Source organism: Thunnus albacares, chromosome 3, assembly GCF_914725855.1.
Source record: "Thunnus albacares chromosome 3, fThuAlb1.1, whole genome shotgun sequence".
Classification (NCBI taxonomy): Eukaryota; Metazoa; Chordata; class Actinopteri; order Scombriformes; family Scombridae; genus Thunnus; species Thunnus albacares.
Window position 1 is genome coordinate 20,287,814 of NC_058108.1, and position 23,415 is coordinate 20,311,228.

The following is a 23,415-nucleotide window of genomic DNA, read 5'->3' on the forward strand; positions in this document are numbered from 1 at the left end:
CTTGATGGCTGGTAGTGAGTCACACCTAAGTGATGTCTTCAGTACTTACTGCACACTAACCATTCCTGGAAGCCCTTTGTCATTGCACTAAAAGACGGGAAAGCGTGTTCTGCTCGGGGGCCGCTTCAGGCAGGAAGCAGCAAGATTTGACAACTTGAATTGGATTGTTCTCTTAAATGTTGTAAATCTTTCACTTGAACAGTTGTGGTGCTGACAACGCCAGTTATTATAGTACAAAAGGAAGAAGACTTGGACATTAAGTGACTAAGTTTTTGAGTGAGCTGGCTGAAGTTTGGTGACTTCAATCAATCACCTCTCACTTTCTTATGAAAACCCAAGCCACAAAAACCTATTTTACTTCTTTATATTTTGGAATAAAACTACAGAGTCTTGTTGTACACTAGTATCTGTAGACGTATGTGAAATTTATTTTAGCATCTCAGAATATATTATAAATGAATATCATGTACATGGTGATTTTGTGTCCTTTTTGACGATTTAAAACTTTAATCTCAACATATTCAGAAGTATAGGTGGATTTAATTTATTTATTTGAAAATGGGTGCTGCATATCATCCTATAGTGTTTTCAGCACAGGCGATACATGAAATAATCATTTGCTTCTTGACAAAAGCTCTAAAGCTCTGATTCAACTGGTAAATAGTTTACAACCATTAAACCTGTCCTGTCCCACTCCTCTATATGGATGTGTATTGTTTGTGCTGACTCAGCCGCAGTAACATGAGCCTCCTAAGTGTGTGTGTGTGGTTGTGTGTGTGCGTGTGTGTCAGAGAGTGTATTGACCAACAGTGACTTAACCATTAAGGTGAGACTTTACTGCCTCCTCAGCAGCTTGCCCTGGAAGCTCAGCTCAGGCCTTTTCAACAGTGCTTTCATTCAGTACACAAACAAGATTTGAGCGATGAAAGGAGCCCACAATGCTGCTGTACACATGCAAACAGTGTAAAGCTGTAAAAAAACAAATAGAAAATAATGATGGTGATGGTAATCATCATAATCTGAGGAAGAGAGCACATGCACTTGTACACATAGGCCACGTTTAATTCGCTTCTCAGTCCACAAAAACAGGTCTTCCCATGCAACTTACTTTGTGGTATGACTGGACAAAATGGTTAAATATGTTATTAATTATACAGCACTAGAATACTTAACATGCAGTTTAACATAATAGCAAATGTACATGTAAAACAAAAACTTCATCAGCCCATTTTGGTAGTTAATTGTTCATTTGAACAACACATCTTTAAAAAACAATAACACAATATTTGAGCTTGATTGTTCATTTATGACCTTGGAAATAGTAGTTTGATGGATTAACTCTGGAACACTTATTTCTTTGTCTAAGCTGTGTTATTTTCCGTTATAATACTTGGGCAAATATCCTTTTGGCTGATATTCACACTTGGCAGGACACTGGAGGGCTGTCAGATCATAACCTTTTTTGTGGACACTTTAACAGCAGGTCAGATTGGCGTATGATGTTGAAACTTACTCAGTTGATGGAGAAAAGTACTTCCAAACTGATGTTTCTAACGCTGCTATCTACAAATTCAGATTGTAATTGCATCTCATGCAGCATGAAAACATAATAAAAGAACTTGCGTCATAGGATAACGCTTATCCAAGAAACCTGATTTCCGAACATCAAAAGAGCTTCCTGCAATTTGAGGCTTTTCCCATCAGCTCTCAGTCATTCTGTCTCCTCATACGCTCACACATCATTTTTTATTGCTGGACGGTCTCCAACAACAGGCTCCGCTGGGTGGAAATGAGCCACAGAGATGGTATCTCGCCACATTTCTATGGTCAGCACATACAGGGGGAGGGAAAGTGTGTGAAAATGAACATTTGATATTTACCCAGTGACTTCCCTATCTGGAGCCACTGACAGATCCTGTTGCCAACATACACACACACACACACACACACACACACACACACACACATTTACACATTGTGTGAGGTCCTGCCACCTGCTTACACCGGGCCATGTAAAAAAAAAAAAAAAAAAACTCACAGGGAAAAACAAACTTTTCCAGGTTAATGAATGGGCCTTTTTCTTGTACTTATTCATTTAGTTTTATGTGTTTGCTCTACATATCTCTATGTATATGCTGTGTGTATGCATGCATGTATAGTGCGGGTGTGATGGTGACTCATAAAATATTCACCTGTTCTCCTACATAATGCAATGATGTTCCTGCACACAGAACTCATCGCCTACAGACAAGCAGAGTTTGTCACTTGTGACCACTGTCAGTTTTCCTTCCCTTTACATTGGCTTTAAGTGATGCATAACTACTTTCATCTTCCACTTATTGCAGGTGTTGAGTCATTTTGTTTGAAAAGGACTCACCACACATCCCACCAACAGCTGTAATGTACATCTGACAATGGGAGTAAATAATGGACTTGTGTTTTCTCATTTCCCAGTCATATTAATACATCATAAAATAGCCTACAACTTCTCTTCCTTTTTCCTAAATATAAACATATAAGTAGAGAACCGAAACAGAAAATTGGTCTCCCAGAAACAGGTGTCACGTATTCAAGTCTGTCATCCAAGTAACACTCGTGACTATGCAGTCAAGCAAACATTGGTCAATATAGCTTTTATTTCAGCAAATCATACATACACTGTAAAAAATGCATCTGTATCATAACCTTTAAACACTATCAGAGCTGTGATGACAGTGTGTTATTGGTTGAGAGTGGCTACAGTGTCTGAGGTCATCAAAAATGATTTGCAAGTCATCACACTCATGAAACAGCACACTTTAAGACTGAAATATCTCCAGTTCGTAAAGTGGAGTGAAATTCCATGTTAAAAGGGATGAGGGAGAGCAAAAAAACAAAACAAAACAAAAAAAACTATTGGACAGTTAGATGGCACTTTTCAGGTCTTAACATGGAATTTCAAGAGATGTTTGATTCAAAATGAAGCCCAACAGCAGATTAATAATTCAAAATTAACATAGGGAGTACAGCTGGTCCCAGAGCTGCATAAACAGTCACAGGACTCACCCAGAATACACAAATCTGGGATCAGATTTCAACTGCAACAGATATACACTATAAGTAGTTAGAGCAGATCAGGTACAAATTAAGCTTCTGAAACAAAATATAAGTAAACACTGAAAGATGATAATCTTTTCTCATATAAAGCTGTCTAAACCAAAGCTTTCTCTAGCCAGTGTACTAATATATAAAACATTTTCAAATCCAGCAGAGTCTAAGTGTTTTGTTTTTTTTATATGCCTTAACTATCTCTGTGCTTCTCTACATTCTAGCTATCCTATGTAACAAATCAAATATCTGAAATATGGCCTATGTAACATCATCGTAAGAGAGACCCAAAACACAAGCCATACCGAAACCAAATAGTATCTGAGCTTGACAGCAAAGCCACTCATATTCAGTGTAATGACGAGCTTAAGTCAGGTTTAGTCCAGTAAGCATGCTTCTCCCACTATTACCACCATCTGTCATCACCAGTAAAAGGCACACCTTCACCTTTATCCCCCTACCAGACGTTTGCATGGCTCTGCGGTTTTATTACTGTGCAAGAGATTTGTTCCGTTATACCGTGTGCTCAAATAAGCCCAAGACTCAAATCTGAAAATTTACATCAATGCCACGTTTTTCTTCTGAACTGTGATGAGGTTGTCTGACGTATTAAAGATGAGTAAACATTTTTTTTTTTTATCCCACAGGTTTGTGGCTTGAGCTGTTCATAGCTATGTAAGTGTAGTTTCATCTGTACACGCTTGAGGGAATTTTTCAACCTCATGCTCTGTTATATTTTGAGTTCCACAAAGGTTTAGCCTCTGGTTCTACAGAGTGAAACAACATCACGCAGTGTTAGACATGCTACAACAAATCTGTTTCATCTCCTGTATTCATCCAACAATGGATTAGAAAAATAGATAATCATTTTTTCGCCCCAACACCACTGGCTTTTTTTTTCTCTCCAAGCAGTAATTTGTCTTTCCTTGTTGCTGAGCCTTTTAGATGATTTGACTTGATTTGTGTCTCAGTGAAAAACAGCTAGCATGTCGGTTTTGATTGTTATCCAACTCACACTGTGTTTTAGCCTTAATTCTCCTAATGAAGCATGTCTAACTCTTATCTTGTTTTTCCACACAGTTACAGTTACAGTTACAAATCAAGATCAAAAGAAACCTAAAGAGTGCAATATTCTCTTATCTACATCATCAACATCCCACCTATACACAGGAACATTTGATAAGGAGTAAAAGGGTGGGGGGGGGGGGGGGGGGTGGGAGGGGGAAGAGGGAGAAATCTCTTAAACATTGCGCCTCAGGCATCAGCACAATCAGGCATCAGAGTGCTGCAGAAGGACAGGACACACTAGAAGACATGGACTGTCCAATGAAGGGAGAGGTCTTTGCACATGTGGCCAAATCCAAAGCACTGGATTGGTTGTCGATTAGTCCTTGTCATATTCTCTGGTTGGCTGACATACAAGTGAACAAGAGCCATTAACCAATCATATTTTATACTTAGACAGGAAGAGAAATCAAAAACGTTTGCCAGGAATATTGTTTTTGTTTTTTTTTTTTTGTTGTTTTTTTTTTTTTTTTTTACTTATGAACAAACAATACACAGAGAGTAGTCCATAGGCTGTTAGTACGAGTAAGTATCTGCCTGGGGAGTCACCTAGAAACGTGCAGTTTGACCAAACAAACAGTTTTCTCTTTTTTTGTTTTCTTTTTTAAAATTACGACAGATATTCATCGTTGTCGTCATCGTCGTCCTCATCCTCGTCGTCCTCGTCGTCCATTCCAGCCTGGTCGTTGAGGACAAAGGAGTCTTCATCGTCATCAGTGAACATCGAGTCTCCGCTGCCGAGGTCTCCAGAAGACTCCAAAATCACGCCTAGAAACAGAGAATAATCCAAAACAAACTTTTAAAGGAATAGTTTGGTCTTTTTGGGAAATATTATTTGCGTTCTTGCCAAGAATTAGATGAAAACTTCGACCACTTTTATGTATGTGCAGTAAGTGATAGATTTCATGGAATATAATAAATATAAAAAAAGAAAATCTTGCCTTGACACTAATATCTATGAATGATTGTGTCTCTTTGTTGTCTTAAACAAGCACAGAAACCTGACACTCCTCTGAGTTTTGCCTACCACAGTCTGCAGGACCATGGGTGCGTGAGCCAGCCACCTCGTTGCCATAGCGATCCACACACCAGCACTGGCCGCTGCTGCTGTGACACTGGTGGGACCTGTAGTAACCTTCCTCATCACAGGATGGCAGGTACTGGCCTATATATACAAGCCAAAACACACAGATGAACACAATAAGTCACAGTTTGTGTATGTGAGTGTGTGCGTGTGTGTGTGTGTGTGTGTGTGTGTGTGTGTGTGTGCGTGTGTGTGTGTGTGTGTGCGTGTGTGTGTGTCTCTCACCAAGCAGCTTCTTTCCCGCTTGCTTTTTGTTGATACTGGACAGCTCTGCTTTACAAGGGGAATCTGAAAAGGAGCGACAGGGGACTCTGGTAACAAACTGCAGAAGTCTGCTTTTCTGGGAATATGTCTGTTTGTGTGAACTTTTCCTCCTTTGTGTACTTTTTGCTTTGGTCATGATGTTTGTTATCCAGCTGTCTCTACTTTTATAAGAGCAGCTCCAGTGACTCATCAGTAAATACTGTATCTTAATGACCAAAAAATGAATTTTCATCCTTGGTCTCATACAACGGATGCAATTCAATGTATTGTACTGAACTGTATTGTGTTGCATTTTAGTACAGCACAGTTTATACAGTGCAGTGTTCTGCACATGTCAAGGAACAATATGTTATTCTGACTGGCTAGAAAGCTTCCATTATTTCTATGTCTGTAGAGGTTAATTTGTAATTTAAAGAAGAAATTCTGATTCAATGTAACTTGGGTTTCATTTTGGTCATTCTTATGTAACATTGTACTAAGTTTGAAGAGGCAACAGACATGAGCAGTTAAGGGGATGTATCATGCACATTTCCAGGTTTATATTTATAATCTCGTATATCTTTGCATTATTTACAGTTGAAAAAAAAAACAAACTCCTTACTTATCTTATACTTATCCTTTATTCACCTCAAATTTTGGACCTTTGACCATGTTTAACATCTGACATCATAACAGTATAAAAATAACAGAAAATCACACAAACTATGTTGTGTCCCCTTTAACAAGCCAACAGTTTAGCCAGATTATCTAGACCAGTTTATTTGGAGATAAAACCTGAAAATGCACCCAAAATGTTGGTCATAATCCTTAATTTCCAGGAAAACTAAGCATGTGCACAACTATGAAAAGTAGGTCAAAGTTGAACCAGGAATAGACCCTTTTCATAGCAGACATTTTGAGTTGTCAAAGCAGAAAAAGCACAGGTGTAAATAATAACAGTAAGGATGGTTCCATCCCATTATTTGTCCCAGTAAGCCATGTCAGTGAGTGAGCATGCACAATACCAGAGCACTGAAACTGGCTCACCTAAATGGGATAGAAGCATCATTAATGTTATTAATTCCACTTGTGTTTTTCCTGCTTTAGAGTCAAAATGTCTGCTGTGAAAAGGGTAAAACCTGTCTGATCGCCCGACTTATTGTATTTCCTGCCCCGTATGTGAACTCATTATTATGTAAGAATGATAGTCAAAACTACAAAAAAAGACCAATTCGTTGTATGAAATTTGAATTTTCCTTTCAATGTCACCATATATACCACAAGATTTAGACTAAAGCTGAATAGTGTCTGCATTTGTGTGTGAGAGCATACAAACACCGTACCTGTGTACCTCTGGAAACATGTGCACCACTCCGAGCTGGTTATAACTTTGTCGGCATGCGTATCACAGGATTTGAAGAACGCATCAGAGCACGGCTCGTTCCTGTCCACATAGAGGCTCTTGATCTCCGACTGGTCGAGCTGGAGGTCAAAGTTTGTGTCCAGGCGAGAGAACATCCATCCCAGAGGATCCTTACATATAGGCGACGCTCCAACTTCAAACTCTGGGGAAGAAAGTGAAAGAGGAGAGATGATAGATGGTACTATGACATGTAGCCAGGTGTCTCAGTGTAACAGTGATTGTGGTGATGTATGACAAATGTTGTGCACATTCTTAATGCCACGACTCACTGTTCTTCTCTGGCTTCTGGATCTTGACTCTCTTATGGTTGCCATTCTCGTGCAGCGCTCTGAACCAGTCTCTCAGACGGCTCACTACCTCCTTCAGGTCTGACTCGCTGCACACTGGGGAACAATAACACTAATGATTAATGATGTGTTGCTTTATTGTCCAACTCCCGGGAGAATGGCTTCAGATTATCAATGAGGAGTCTGGACATGGGCTAGTATACCATTATGATAATTCATTATCATAGAGAATTTACTGAATCTGTTGATATGTATCTTTGCTTGCAGTGTGCAGTCGTGTGTGTGTGTGTGTGTGTGTGTGTGTGCGGGGTTGTGTACCTTTCTTCTCTGCAGAGCTCTCTTCAGACTGAGAGGGGCAGGGACACATGCCAGGACACTTCACAGCGATCTTCTTTCCTGTGATGCATGCCTGGTAGTCTAACTTACACTGAGCAAGACAGACAGAGACAGAGGGGATGAGACAGAAGAGGAAATGAAATCAATTTGGAGATGTGTGTCCCATCATAAGGAAATGGAAAAAAATGTCACTCCTCTCCTGAGAAGTTTCTATCATGAGTGAGAGATGAAGTGAGCATGTGTGGTTACCTTGGTGGAGTAGGTGTGGCCGTCAGTTCCACAAACAGGAGAGGGGTGAACCACAGGGCAGGGTTTGCATTTTGACCCTGGACTCTGGTACAAATTGGCATCTTTAAAACTAGAGATTTGAAACATGAACACACTAAACATCTTACTGATGTATCATCTGACACTCATCACAACGTTTCTCCTCCCTGCTTCATTCAAAATTAATGTTTTCTAAGCATTTTGCATCTGCGATGTAATGTCTTGTTCTTACAGCAATTTCAGAAATGAGACAAGGATTTAGGATTTATGTGCGATTATTTTCTGATTTGATAGCGCTGCGTTGTGGTAATTGTGTTGCTGCTAAGAATGGGAAATGAGGTCAGTATGGCGTTACTGTCCTCTGTCCAGTCTGCAGTGTCCCAGACAGAAACACACATACACACACACACACACACATACAAAGCCCATTCATATCACTTGGCAGGACTTTGCGTCCGTTGTAAAGCGGTGCCAGTGCTGGGGTAATTGGACTAAACAGTAATGTCACACAACAGTCATAAGAGAGCTGAGCAACCAGTAGAAAAGCTGGAAAAACAGAAAAACAGCCTCCCCTCTGGTGTTGTTCTTTATCATGCTGAATGAATAAGTGAACGGGAAAAAAGGCAGGGAAGAGAGAAGAGACGGAAAGTAATAAAGAGATTTGATTTGCTCCTAATCCACTGTCATTCGTGTTTCATTTGTGGCTTTCTCGTGGAAATATCTGAATGTAAACTTGAGGGCTGGCGTTGAAACACGGGCCTGTTTGAAAGAGCGTATGTGCATGTGCGTGTGTTCCTCACCTAACTCTCCTCTGGCTGACACAAGTGGCAGTCTGATAATCCTCAGCCACGCACACCTTGTGGCGACTGCATTTGATCTTCTGACAAGGGTCTTTGGCAGGATCAAGGACTGAAAACACACAGAAAAGAGAAACAGAATGAGAACTCTTTCAAGTGTGTACATGAGTACTCTGTGTGTGTGTGTGTGTGTGTGTGTGTGTGTGTGACCAAAACGCAGCCTCTCCATTTAAAGAGCTTCACAGAAAGACTAAGCCCATGAGCGTAAACACAGAGAGAAAAATCTTCCGAGGTTACTTTTTCCTTTTGTTCTTTCAAGACCCAGATCAATGATTCCAGGTTAAAGCATGTACTTCCTTTCATTTTTACAGATCCAAACTACGTGGATTGAGTGGTTGATTGTGTGTTTAATTGAATCATTGTGTCTCTATTTACAGTATACTGGTAACGTCTCTCTCACTAAACTCAAAGCCATAATACTGTTAAGTATCCTCACAGCTAAAAACAGATGGAACTAGTTGCAGAGGCCACTTCTGACCTTACATCAGCCTGCACTGAGTGTCGCTCTCATGTGTGCACTCTCGGAGATCCTCGAACTGATCTGGTATCAGATCTCACAGCTGAGCGTCATGTCTGGCTTTTAAGGTGAGAGCCGATTTTAGATCTGACTCTTAGGCTGAGGGTGCGATCTTTGTTAGGCACAACAGGCTAGCTGTGTCTGACCGCCCGTCAGCCTTCAGCGTGGCATCTATGCACAGGATTTAAGCCTCTCAGCTGATCTCAGAACAGTTTGTGAATGACCTCTGCTCTAAAGAACCTTACTGTAATCCCTGAGCTGAGCAGATTATCCTCCCTCTATCCTCCAACGCACTATCTAATGCTATTGTTTCCCTGACGTGTGTGTGTGTGTGTGTGTGTGTGTGAGTTTGTTTGAGGATACAGTGATAAGTGAGAGTGTGTGTGCCTGGATGTGTGTATGAGCTTATCACTGTCTGTAATACAATGAGGAAACGAAGATGATTGAGGAATTTAAAAAAAATCACTCTGTTTTCGATGTTATCTACATAAATCAGCTGGTCGGTGTAGTGAAAAGAATTGGGGATAGCTATGAAAGAACACACACACTGATAAGTCTGTCAGATGAAAGATTTCAGAAAAAAAAATGTCCACTATGGTGGTTCCTCGAGAGCAGCTCCCATGGCTTCCTATCAGAGCTTTACTAGCCAGATAGCATAACTAAGGATAAGACATGAGATGTTAACTGCAGATAAACTTTGATATTATTATTGTTTATAAAAACATCTTGTACAGTCTCTAAATTCCAGGGAAGAGACAAAATTTAAGTGAGACGCAGGATAGTTTAGGGTTAAGTTCTTTGTCCCATTCATTTGTCAGTCTGTTAGGTATCAAGATATTTCTAAAACGACTTAACATATTTCAATGATATTTGGTGCAAAATTAGTTTGTGTACAAAGGAACACATTTCTTTTTGGAGAGGACAGTATGACCATGTGTCCACCTGTAAAGCAGTTTACTTTTTACTCATAACTGTATGTTCCCATAATCGGTCACCAAAGTATTGTGGACATAGCTTATTTGACATAAACTGCCATAACTCTTTATCACATTGTGCAACTGCAACTGAATGTAGAGGTCATGCACATACTGACTATGAGCAGTCTTGAAGAATCTGATGGCATTTTACTCATTAGAGAAACATAAAAATTTAAAAGCACAGAACTCAGTGGCCACCATCAGCAATATTGTCTATCGCTGTGTGTTTTTTTAATGGAGACACAGATGCACATGGATATTCTAAATATTTTCTGTTATTAGAATAACTAATTTAAGGATGTGTGTGGCTTTGGAGGAGGTACAGTGATTTCCAGTTCTTTTGTTTTTATCTCCACACACTACAACCTCTCCAGGCCTGACCTTCTCTCACTCATACCCACCTTGATCGAAGGGCTTGGATGGAGTCCATGTTCGAGGCTCCTGAAACAAGGTTAACCAAAAAGAAAAAAAAAAAAAGATGAAATATTCTTCAAACGACATCTAGAGTAAACAATACATGACAGGTTCAAGGCCATTAAACAGTCATACAAACCTCCACTTCCTTTAGGAGAAAGCATTATAGAGACAGAGAATAAAATTACATTTTCGTTAGGTTTTTCTTTTTTGAGTGGAAACTTTGCATTACCAAATAAATGGATGAAAATCTGGGAAACACACACCATCAATTACAAACACAAAGAGCATGCTTTTATTTAGTCAGGATAATGTTGATGTTATGACAGTAGTTTTACGTAGTTATGTGCATGAGAAGGGGCTCACATCTCTTTGTGTGTCCATTTGCTGCTTATCAAACTTCCTTATGTTGAAAGCTCCACTATAAGTGGCTGAGACAAATTCCACTCAAACCTACCTCTAACAAAATGATCTAAAATGATTTCATTATTATTTGTTGATAAATTAATACATGGAAACATGTCTTACACCGTTTGTGCTGAACTTGCACAGCTTTTGCTGACCTACTGTTGAACTTTCATGTGACATGCAAACAATCACCTTGGTAATAGACAAACAGGTATAGAGCCTGAGGTCCAAGAAGAAGCTGTGGTTTCCTGCACCTCCCTGACAACCGTATATGCTTAACCTCGACTGTTAAGGGATTGGAAAATGTAGAAATATCTTAAGTACCAGAGTTCCATGTATTGTCTTGTAATTGACAAACAAAGATGTATCATTGTATTATTGCAACTCAAGCTAATGTTAGCCAATAACTTGATGTTCTGGCAGATGACAACAGATCAGTTTTGAAATGTAGGAAGTTAGAGATGGGTTAGGACATGTTGGAGGAGACAGAGTGGCAAAATGATTAATATGTGCAGGTCTGGATATAGCTGGTGCTAGGGGACTTGTGATCGACTTATGGAAAAGTTGCTCTGAATGTGCACGAGCAGGAGGGTTTAAAAAGACAGAAACTCATCCGTGTCACTTCATCACAGACACTTCACCCACTCACTTCAGTGCAGATGTCGCAGGACCTCTCTCATGCAGATCTATTTTAGGTCCCAGTTCATTTTTCACAGATTAGGAAGAGAGACTAAAACATCGTGGCCCTGCCACAGACAGCACGAGCACGTTCTTTCAGAGGTTTGTTAGTCCTGGCTCAGGGGATAAGCGAGGTGTCTCATTTGCTAGGAAGGGCCCTCCAAGGAGAGGCTATGGCGAAACAGGGATACCTCAGTGAGCAGCAGTTGGAACCCATACAATGGTCACTATATGTACCTGGTGAATACATGATTTGTAGAGGTGAGTGCACCATAGTGAGATGGCATGGCCCAAATCACTAAAAACCTGCACAGCTCCCTGATTGAGCCTTTATAAGTCTACCTCAAGATAACATCATATGGGGAGAGAGGCATATTGACTTGCAGGAAATACAAAGAATAATTTAGATCAATGTGGGTATGTTTTTCCTGCACGTTGCAATATGCAATTCTCCCTCACGCTTCTTGCTTGGCACTTTACATAGTAAAATTGCAGCTGCCTCCACGGGGAAAAAACAAATACAAAACAAAGTCAAGAAAATGTTTTAACCCCCCCCCCCCCCCCAAAAAAAAAAAAAACTTCAAATAACGGTGAAACCATCTTTCAAGCAATTTGGCTGATCTGAAAGTCATGTCAAAGATCACTGAAAACAAGAGAAATTTGAGTAATTTGAGCCTCTCCACACTGCTGAATGTCTGTCTGACTTTGCAAACATATCTTGTTATTCCCTTGCCTAGTAATGGTTATCATGCAGTTTTGTGCTTAGGTGCAATATCCTTTCAGTTACACACACACACACTCAGGGCGGTACAGCCCATAGGAGTGAGTGTGACTTGGCACAAAAGGTTTTAGACACAATTACCTGCTGAGCACTGACTGCAAGACTTGAGTTTGATTCATTTTTAAGATTCAGGACTCCTTCACCTCTAGATTGCCTGTCCCACCACACCAAACTCCTCAGACGACCAGGAAACTAACCTTCACCTTTCGCAGATGGATCAATGCTGACCTTGTTGTATATGAAACTTGGTGAATACTCATTTTGAACCTTTTCTATTGAAGTTGACCTGATATTTAGTGATTTCATGTCTTGTTATTTCATTTTATTGCATGTGTTATGTTTTTACATTATCTTATTGCCCATGAGCATTTATCCCTCCTGACATTGTGGATTGCAGATGCTGAGTATATACTCAGAGCGTAGCTGCTCTTTTACTTCATATTTAGCCCTTCTGATGTTTAACTGTTTTATTTTTTTGATGTGAAAGAGCCGTCCTCACAACAAGGGAAATTTATTTCTTGAGACTCTTCTTAAGAAAGTTGGCCGATTGATTATGTAATTCTTGGTAGGATGGGTGCTGTCTTGACTGAGAAGCTGACCTGATGTGTGACCACAGTCATGTCGGTGGTAGCTGTGAAGGGGCCGGCCAGGCCAGGCGGTAGACTAAATGAGGTTATCCCCGTGTGGTTGCGGAGTTCTCTGCTCTTGATGTGTGCAGTCTTTCACCCCGACCAGCACCACCACTGACTTCCCTCAGGGCTTTGAGAGTGCCTTGGCCAAGAGAAGGTGTTGAAAACTCCACTATAAGTGGCCGAGTCAAACCTACCTCTAACAAAATTATCTAAAATGATTTAATTATAATTGGTGATAAATTAATACATGGAAACATGTCTTATACTGTTTGTGCTGAACTACTGTTGAACTTTCATGCGAGGTGCAAACAATCACCTTGGTAATAGACAAACCGGAAGAGACCCTGAGGTCCAAGAAGAAGATGTGGTTTTCTGCACCTTGCTGACACCCCTATATGCTTTACCTCAACCATTAAGGGGTTGGAAAATGTAGAAGTATCTTAAATACCAGAGTTCCATGTATTGTGAAGTGTCATTTTATTGTGCGACGCAAGCAAAGGTTAGCCAATAACTTGATGATGGTGGATGACCATAGATTGGTTTTGAAATGTAGGAAGTCAGAGATGTATTGATATAAAAGTGAAGGTCGGGGTGGCCCAGGGAAGGTCTGGTCTCTGAGTTCTGGTCTCTGGTCCTTTTTGCCTTTTTGCCTTTTTGCCTTTTTTGTCTTTTTGACTCCTTTAAATCCTAGACAGGGTTTTTCTCCTTTTTAACTTTTGTATTCAAGTTTTTGTATTTTACATTTTAGATTGACCCTTTTTGTGATACTCATTTTTGTAAAAACCTAATAAAACTGGTTTGTATTTTTATACACTCCAACCAAAGTTCCTGGCTTGTGCTCATCTCTGAGGTCTTCTGGTTAGCTCCTTAAGCTAAGAAGACACCCCCTGAAATATAGCTGACAGGAGATCTAAATTGATTTATGTTGAAAATTTATAATGGAAATTGCTATGGATAAACATGCAATATTTATTAACAGTTTTGGACAGGTTTAGATCTGTTGATTGAAATTAACCTGATGCATCTGTGATAGAGGTATAATTTCAGTGTAGAATCTATTATATAAATAACTACAGATGTGAAAGTGTGCTTTTCAGGTTTTGGATTCGGTTATGAAAATGCAATTTGAAGTGGATTTCAATTACTGACATGAAAGGCTTTTAAAAAATCTAGTTAAGGAAAGGCATGAGACTTCTGGTGAGCCAAAGCTATCTTTAAAGTCATGTTTCTGTTTACAAGTAACCTTTTAAATCTAACTTATGATCAACCAGAAAAATCTGCATTGCATCTTACAGTTGAAATACATAATTATGCATTTTGGAACCTAATTTACTCTTAGATGCATGTTATTCATTCTAATAAAACTTTAATTTTTAACTACTTCATTAACACTTACCAAACCTTCCTAGATGTAGTCAAGTGATTCAGTTCATTATGTGTTCACTTAGTCATAATAAAGAAAGAATATTACTAGAGGTGAGTGATTTGCCTGCTTTTCATAGAAGGACAAAAAGGTGACACACTCAGCTGGGTGCTGGCTTATGATGCAAATGTGAAATGTGTGTGTAAGAGTGTCTTTTTAGTCAGCCAGACAGTGTTCAGAGATCTTACTATCTGGTCTTCTCTGTCATTCTGTCACAATAATAACCCGTTCTTGATATTATTATCATCTGTCATCTTACTGTTTTTTATAAAAATACACACACACAAACACACATGCTTTTTTGCCACTTATAAAGTCACTGAACTGACTTACACTCATTCTCTGGAGACTTAGCCTGACAATAACCATAACCACTACATACCACAACTCTTATCCTAACCTTAACCTCACACTAACCTTGGTTAACCTTGTGGAGATCAGGAGGCTAGCCCCCACAATGTGACTGTGCGAACGAACCACGATGTGATTAATTAGCTGAAGCCAATTTAGAAGTAAACAACAAAATAGTTTTCCAAAAGTAAACACATGACCAGATGAAAAATGCAACTCGTTTATTTTGTTTAATAAACAAAATAGTCAGTAGCGGAATAACTATGCCTCAAAATGAGTAAAATATGTAAAAATATGTATTAAATTATGTGCTTAATTGGCTAATTACTATTCGTTTACTAGTTTACTAATGATTTATCATAATCAAACTACTGCTTAAGGCCGCACACGCATAGCTCTGGCACTTTCCTTGTGTCTGTGTGTGTGTGTGTGTGTGTACGTGTGTGTATGAACAAATACATATGGAGGGAAAAAGAAAAAAAACTGTTATCAGCATAAATACCAGTGTGGCTGAACAGAGACAGAGAAGTGTCATCCATCCATCCAAGCCCCTGTACTGTAAATTTGTACATTCTTATGTTGCGCAAATGTGTGCCAACAGGATGTAGCAAATTGAATTAAAGAGTGGAAGTCAGGATTGTGTCAGTAACTAGGTGCTCTGCTGTTGGTTTTCTTTGGCACGCAGTTGATTTCTTTGGACACAATTACCTCTCACATCAGAAATGGTCAGAGCAGTGCTGAAGCTACAATATGCAATAAATTATTACACAGTGAATGAATTTTTTCTATTTCAGTTTTCAATTTTAGTTTTAGTTTTTTTTGTTTTATCTGTTTCCCTATTTAAAATAAAAATAATTAATTCATCATCAGACATAATTTCACTATATAGTATAAGAAAAAAAACCAATCACAAAAAACAACAGCAGCACAGCAGAATTATGTATAAAACATGATCCCAAAAAGAGAGACAATAGTGTTTAAGTATTGATGTGTGATAAGTGTGATATGAATTGCAAGTGAAGGAGTGGAATTGCAGCATACGCACATCACACGTAGGTAGAAGGCTATTGGAAAACAGCACTGATGAAAAGGGTAACACCTGCACCATCATTGTCATATTTCTGTTAAGACAAAATCTTTCCATGAAGTTTTCATTAAGTTTTCTATGGCGTTTTCAAAATCAGATTTTGTCAAATTGGAGATCTAATTTGTCAAATTGGAGACAGCTGCAGAAGAAGCAGCTGTATTGGAGTAGTAATGGTGACCAAGTTCAACATTTCAGTGCTGGCAGGGCAGGAAATGTGTGTGTGTGTGTGTGTGTGTGTGTGTGTGTGTGTGTGTGTGTGTGTGTGCGCGCATGTGTGTGAAATGTTGGAGTTTGAGAAGGTAAAAGGGTGAGTAGTTGGGGTGACGTGTTGGTCAGTAAATAGCTGTTAGTATTTTTGTAAAGACGCAGCACTACTACTTCAAATCATCCAGCTTTTTATACAATCCAGCATACTCAACCTCCCTGTAAGGACGTAAATCCATTAAATCATATTGTACATTGCAACAGATGTTTTTGTTTGTAGTCTATAAAGTGTTTTAGGGTTCTGGGTAAACAAGTTAGGATCTGCAGTTGGTACTTTGGTACTGGCTAAAATGCTTTGTCACCTTGAGAGGTGGTTGTATATGTTATGTTCTTGCTGTACTTCACTGCAATCTTGAAATTTTAGTCAAAAAGTGTTTATAGTTTATGTTTGAAGGATCACAGAAAATCTCCTGGTTGTTGCTGAGATGTAGTGTCAGTTCCTGTATCGTCACCCAAAACCCCACCCAAATAGACACAATCATTGAGTTAGTGACCTGCATGTCATGACAGTATTGCCAGTTTATTGCAAATACTAGAAATACATATACAATGCAATGACTGAACTATTATGCCTCCATACATACCAATACTTTACACAGTAAAACCCTCACCTCAACTAACCATACATAACTCTGGATCTGTGTTATTTCTCAAAAAGCTTGATTTTACCTCTCAAAGAGTCTCCCTCTCTCTCTCCGCCTCGCTCTCTCTAAGGTGACAAGGGTCAACTCTTGCTTTGTCGCAGCTCTAATTAATTTCTCCTCGTTATCCTTCATCACTGACCCTTCTGACCCTCTGCACTTCCACTACAGAGTTTTCATCTCTACCTTCCACTCCTATAAAAGGCCATGTTACATTGAGAGAAAATTCAACAGTGGCTCCATCTGTTTCCATTGTGTTTGTCAAAGTGATTCAGAAACATGCACAGTAAGTCCCACATATTTACAGCTTAGCAAAGAAAGAGCCAAGCAGTGAGGTAGTTCTCCTACTTCTTTTCAGGACGGTTCCCTTCTAGTACTGCAGACCATGGAGACTGAATAATGAGACTATTGCATTATGGGAGCCAGGTCCTCTATACCAGTCAAGACAACAAAAGTGCTTGCAGTCTGATTCCTTAATGGAATCAACAGACGCACATAAACGCACACACACACACAGAAGTACACCGAAACACGCACATATGCATGTCCACGCACACATACACACAGTTCTCTAAACAAACAAACTTATCACAACACTGACTGTAGTGCCAGAATCTGTCAGCACTACAAAACATCAAATAACTGGATGAATGCACTTCACTGCACACGCAACCAGCCACCCACTTTCCAAAAACCATAGAAAACCCAAAATTCAACAATAGGTCTAATGGCCTCCCGAGTATGCTCTAAAAATAGCAACTTTTCAATTTATCTCTCCATCTCTTTCCACCTCTGTTCCTCTCTCTCCCTCGCAGTTACAACTGTCTTTTCTCCTCTTGTGCACTAATACACACAAACACAACAGTGTGGCTGTAAAGGCTTGTTAGCACACACAACCCAATTTGCTACAGTGCATATTTATTCTGCATGTTTTGGCTGTTGTTTCTGTCAACCGATTTTCTCACCCTTACTTCAGATTTTCACAGATCAGATTTCACTCACGCTAATTGTGCCCTAATGGCTTCCTTCCTTTTCCTCACTCCTTTGCTTCCTTCCCCCCTAACGTCCAACAGGAGAAATATGTGCATGTTTTCACTGTACTGGCTCTGCTTGTCTTGCTCAAGCTTGTCGCATGCATGCACGCACAAACAAACACAAATCCACACTGAGGTGCTTTGAAGTGGAAAAGGCCTCAAGCTCTGTACCTTCTCTACATCATTCACCCTCCACAACACAAACAACAGGACAGACACGCACAGTAAAAAAAAAAAAATGCACAGAGGAGGGGAGAGAGGAGAGGAGAAGAGAAGAGAAGGGAGGTGAGGAGAGGAAGGTGTAATCTGATCTAATCAGGCCAGCCTAAACGAGATGTCATTTGTTCATATATCATACAATTAGGCGCCACGCTCTTCATCACACATCCTCCGTTATGTTTTTCCTTTAATTGTTCCTCCACTGCTTATCTCTTTACTCTGTGCCAATGCTGTAAGATAGCCAAGGTCCAGCAAGCGGAGCAGAATGTCTAAAAAAACTGAGATGGCACCAGTGCAACACAGAGAGCCTCAGGCCTCTCCAGCCGTCCTAACAGGACTTACAGTAAATCAGTGGCCAAGATCCTATCTAGTGCACTTAACAGGAGACCCACTTATGGCTCTTGCTGAAAGATGAAAGTGACAGTACATGCCTAAAATGCAAAATTTAAATCACAGTAAAGAAGAGTTTGGCATCGAGTTGCAGCTGTTCTGACAGAGAGAGAGAAAAAAGTATACTTAAATATACTGTGCTTAATTGATTTCAGGATTAAGATAACACTATCAGCTTTAAGTGCAAACTGACATTCCCAGACTCCTGTATAAACTACCGACAGGATAAATAATCGCATTATAGGTTGGTTATCTTAAGCAACAGGATTGGCTTGTACCAGTTATTCATAAACCCATTACTACATTTGTGTGTAGTTCTTTGTAGCTACTGGCAAGTTTCAAACTAATGATTTAATAAATTGTGTTGTACCGTTAAAGCGTATGGAATGTCTCAATTAGTAAAGACTTCGGTAATGTGTAAACAGTGTGCTAGGAAGAAGCTATCTTTTGTATTATGTAAACAGGAAGTTACTGTACCATCACAAGCTATCACATGACTTCCAAAACAGTTTTAAGAGCCCAAACAATGTATTAAACTTAACTGCTGATACTTTGTAAATGTAGGTATGACTTTTATTTATATATGCATACATTGATATGTGTGTTGGAGCGTAAAGTTAGTAGCATACAGTTCACAGTGAGAGGTAAATAAATTATGCTATGCAAACATTTTTGGCATAAATCTTGCACAAGCACTGTTTTGTTTATGCAAAATGTGAAATAAAATTTAAAAACTTCCCAGTCAACACCAGGCAGTTAGGCAGTTAGTAGGAGTAAGTAAAACCTATCTCTACCTACAGGAAGAACAAGTTTGTATGGTGCTACTTGTTTTTGTGTTAGTGTTATAACTAGGCTAACTTTGAAATTATGAAGAGCTCGACCAACCAGCTCCAGTTCATTTAATAGTTGGGTTTTCAGGATGTAATCCTGCAGGTGTAATCTTTCCACTTCCTGAGAAAAAAATGACATAAAGGCTATGTATAGTACAGTTTGCATGATCTATGTGCTCACAGACTGTACGGTATGTGTCATGACAATCTGTGGCAGTTTTCCTGTGCTAACTGGCCCCTCGAGCTGTAACCTTAAACACGGCTTATACAGTACGTGACAATGCTGTGACAGTATTGGGATACATGTGTTCCATTATGCATTGTGCAGCTGATGACTATATCAATCACTACATCACCTCTACTGCAGTGCATCTAGATAACAAATACATTAGAATAGAAATAGACTAATGCATGAATGAATATGGTTGCAGAAGCATTGTCCACCTTGTATTCATCCTTACTCTTTTTTTAAAACAGCTATATCGTGAACACAATCATAGGCTCAACTTCATTCCTGCATGTGTATGCAAATATTGCATTCTAGTGTAGAATATCTATTGATACTGTAATTGTACAAAGCCATGTGTTAAAACACAAATACCAATCACCTATAAGGACAAATATGTCCCTTAGAGTTAAAAAAAAGGGTATAATTAGCCTACACAGGATTTAATTGATAGGCTTATGTTTGTGCAGGGGTTATGACCTCTGTATACCACTAGAAGCTTTTGGGTGATACAAGCAGGGCTGCAACTAATGATTATTTTCATTACCGAGTAATCTGTTCATCATTTTCTCTGTTAATTGATTAGTGTCAGAAAATGGTGAAAAATGTCGACAACTGTTTCGCAAAACCCAAGGAGGAACCTTCACATTTTTAGTTTTGTTCACAACCCAAAGATATCTAGTTTACTATCATAGAATAAGACTAAAGAAACCAGAAAATATCCACATTTGAGAAGCTGGAATCATTTCTTAAAAAAAGACTCAAAATGATTAATCAATTATCAAAATAGTTGGCAATTAATTTAATAGTTGACAACTAATCAACTAATCATTGCAGTTCTAGTATAGTTGGCTACAAAGATGAGTAAGTTTGCAAAACTGTCACTCGTCTTTGGTTATTAAGTTGAATACCGTTATATTGTGTACTGATAAATTCCACTGTGAAAGAATGCAAAAACACAAAGATACCCACAATCTGGCACACAGCAAAAACAGAAAACAGGAAATGAAAGACGCGCACAGCTATACGGAGCACATAATGTCTTTGTGCACCACCACCTCTGTCTCTAATGCCTGTGCCGCTTGGGCTTCAAGGTTAAAACACAGACAAAAATGTACACAGAGCCTTCAGCTCATCGCCAATCATTCCACTCTCATGACCCTGTCCCTCCTAACTATCTGTCTATCTTTCTATCTGTCTATCTATCTATCTATTCATTTCTGCTCTGAATAGGTTAAGTGTCCTCTCATATGCCATCGAGGGTATTTTTAGACCTCTCTTTGTATTAACAGTCATCAAGCTCTCTCAACTCTCTCTCTGTCTCTCTCTCTCACACACACACACACACACACACACACACACACGAACACACGCACACACACACACACACACACACACACCATCTTTGTCTCACTATATCTAAAAGAGTACAGCTCATCTTAAATAGCACAGCTCATGGCCAATCACATTTCCTCTCCAGCGTTTGTCCTATTTGCATAATCCAAATCCTGCTCAATAGTTGGACCTAATGTGTATCACATGGGTCCACCTGAGCTAAAAGGTTCACATGTTTATGTCTGACAGGCAGGGGAAGTGAGTGACAGAAAAAGATGACCCCGCAAGTTAAAGAAAACAAACATGAAAACTTGTCTAAAAAAAGACAAGATGAGAAGAATATTGCTCCTGCTTTTGTTTCTCTCTCTGACATCAAACAAATCAAGGGCTTTCACTCAGAAAAAATCCCTCTGCATGTGAGCAGCATGGAGGTAAACCCACTCATTAAAGCCAGTGTGAGTAAAAGGTGTATTATCTCTGGTGCATTATGTTGCTTTTTCAGCTCATCAAAGTATAGCTCCTAAACAAAAGGCCTGTCTCTTGTAATGTATGTGTGTGCACCTGTCTTATTTTGGTGTATCTGTTGCTGTGTGTGTGTGTGTGTGTGTGTGTGTGTGTGTGTGTGTGTGTGTGCGCGCAAGTGCAAACATGTACAAATCACTTATGGTTGTGTGGACCCATTTACTGCAATCTGTGGTTAGAGGCAAGATATCCTCCTAAGAAATACACTCCACCTGAAATCTATACTGTACTATTGTACTGAAAGAGACAAACTGACTTTCTACATTGAATTTTAAAGCAGTGATTTCCACCCTCTATCTACAGCTGTTCTAACTAAACACATTTTAAATCATTGTACAAAGCTAAATTATGTGTAAGGGTCACACGACTGTAACAAACACGCATGTCTTCACATATATTGAAAGGTTGATGTAAAATCATGAATACATTACTTCTTTCCAGCAACCTGGCAGCTCAGCTACATGATCAGAGGCTGTATGGTATGTGCCATGACAATCAGCAGCAGCATTACTGTGCTAAGTGGCCTTATATAAACATGTCAGGGTAATGGTGGCTGACAGCACCTTGTTGAAGTCTGCCATGTGAAGACACTCACCAGCAGCATAATCAACCAGATCGGTTCAAACACAATCACTGCTACACTGGTTGAAAGAGGGAACCACTGGGAGATGAACACAGAGACACTGTGTAATATTCCTTTAATGTTCCCACAGGGACTTGAAATGTGTGTGTGTTTGAGTTTACAGTTGCTCTACTTCTTTTTTTATCAATATACTGTTATATTCCCAACTGGGGCTGATTTTGTTACAGTAGGGGCCTCACACACAAACAAACACAGACATGAATGTAATGGCTAAAACATAACACTCGGGCTTAAATCTCCACTGGTTTTGTTTGCTACAGTCTTACGGCAGGTGGTCCTTCCTCTAAGCAAGCAGCACATCCAGGCCTCACGGCTGCAGACTCCCTATCTCATACCTGCCCGTAATTAGGCCCCTTTCGGCAACTCAGTGGTGCCTCTCGGACAGCTAGGCGATGTGCGTTTGTGTTTTGCGAAGGCCTCCGCTATCTCTGTTAAGCAGAAGACGGCTATTGCGAAAACACACTCGCAGACGAGGATCATCTGTCTCATTGGAGCGGGTGATGAACGTGTGACAGACACCACAACGGGCCCCGTGACGCGTCGTTTGGACACAACGAGAAAACGAGAAGCGCATGATCACAAACCAATGAGGGTGGCTATGGGCAAAAGGGAAATGGGGGTGTGTGTTTGTGTGTGAGGGGAGGGGGGGGGGGGGTAAATGAGATAATAACATAAGCTGGAAATATTACTTACATCTCTGAATTTATCCCATCTTCCAGCAAGCCACTTATCATCCAAAAAATTGCCGCTGTCGGAGCGAGCGGAGACGTGTCCGAAGGCGACGGCGCACACACATAGCAAGGCGACGCTCAGCATCTGCGGACACACAACAACAAGCGCGGAGAGAGGACATCAGATTCAGGCTTTAGGACACCGCAATCGCGTTAAAAAAAAACAGAGGCAGTTCAATCCGCATCACATCAGCCATGAATTACTGATCGTCAACACTGAACTGAATGATGCGGAGACGCTTTTTCTCCTACCTTGTCGCATCAGCTGCTCTCCAGACTGTATGTGCTCGCTGCCGTTTTCTGTCACTAGTAATAGCAGCCCCCCCCCCCCCCTCTCTCTCACTCTCTCTCTGTCTCTCTCTCTCTCTCTCTCTCTCTCCGCACCGGCTGTCTGTGCGCAGCAAATCGGGAACGCGCATGGCACCGTGCGCGGACCCTGCGCTCTGTCCCTCTTTTCCTTTTTTCTCTCTCCCTCTCCTTAGTGCGGAGGAAACAGTCATTACGGCTCGCTGTGAGCTGTTATGAGGCCACCGCAAAAGTGTTTTCCATTGAGTACCTCTTATGAAAAATAAATTTGGCAATCTGATAAAGATTAGAAAGTAGATAGGTGCAAATCACAGCAAAAAAATACAGAAGCTTCTAAGAATGCTTTATGCCAGATGG

The 23,415-nt window shown here is 40.0% G+C and overlaps 1 protein-coding gene across 2 annotated transcripts; it reads right to left on the reverse strand.

Annotated features, from left to right (window-relative positions):
- Nucleotides 1-2,617: 2,617 nt before the first annotated feature.
- On the reverse strand, nucleotides 2,618-23,093 carry spock3 (SPARC (osteonectin), cwcv and kazal like domains proteoglycan 3). 2 transcript variants are annotated; one of them, XM_044346925.1, is made up of 12 exons: nucleotides 23,005-23,093; nucleotides 22,715-22,837; nucleotides 10,697-10,705; nucleotides 10,545-10,584; nucleotides 8,593-8,701; nucleotides 7,775-7,883; nucleotides 7,508-7,616; nucleotides 7,172-7,285; nucleotides 6,823-7,044; nucleotides 5,462-5,524; nucleotides 5,180-5,317; nucleotides 2,618-4,920 (listed from the first exon to the last, which is right to left on the reverse strand). In XM_044346925.1, exons 2-12 carry the CDS (start codon nucleotides 22,835-22,837, stop codon nucleotides 4,763-4,765), a joined length of 1,194 nt encoding a protein of 397 aa, XP_044202860.1. In that variant the 5' UTR covers nucleotides 23,005-23,093; the 3' UTR covers nucleotides 2,618-4,762. The 2 variants fall into 2 exon arrangements, with proteins under 2 accessions (XP_044202860.1, XP_044202861.1); XM_044346926.1 differs by lacking the exon at nucleotides 10,697-10,705.
- Between the last annotated feature and the right edge of the window lie 322 nt (nucleotides 23,094-23,415).

Coding starts and splice junctions, on each gene's coding strand:
- spock3 (XM_044346925.1), bottom strand. CDS start 22,837: ATGCTGAGCGTCGCCTTGCTATGTGTGTGCGCCGTCGCCTTCGGACAC. Junction 7,617..7,774: donor GCCACACCTACTCCACCAAG/GTAACCACACAT, acceptor TGTCTTGCTCAG/TGTAAGTTAGACTACCAGGC. Junction 7,286..7,507: donor GAGCTCTGCAGAGAAGAAAG/GTACACAACCCC, acceptor ATTGTTCCCCAG/TGTGCAGCGAGTCAGACCTG.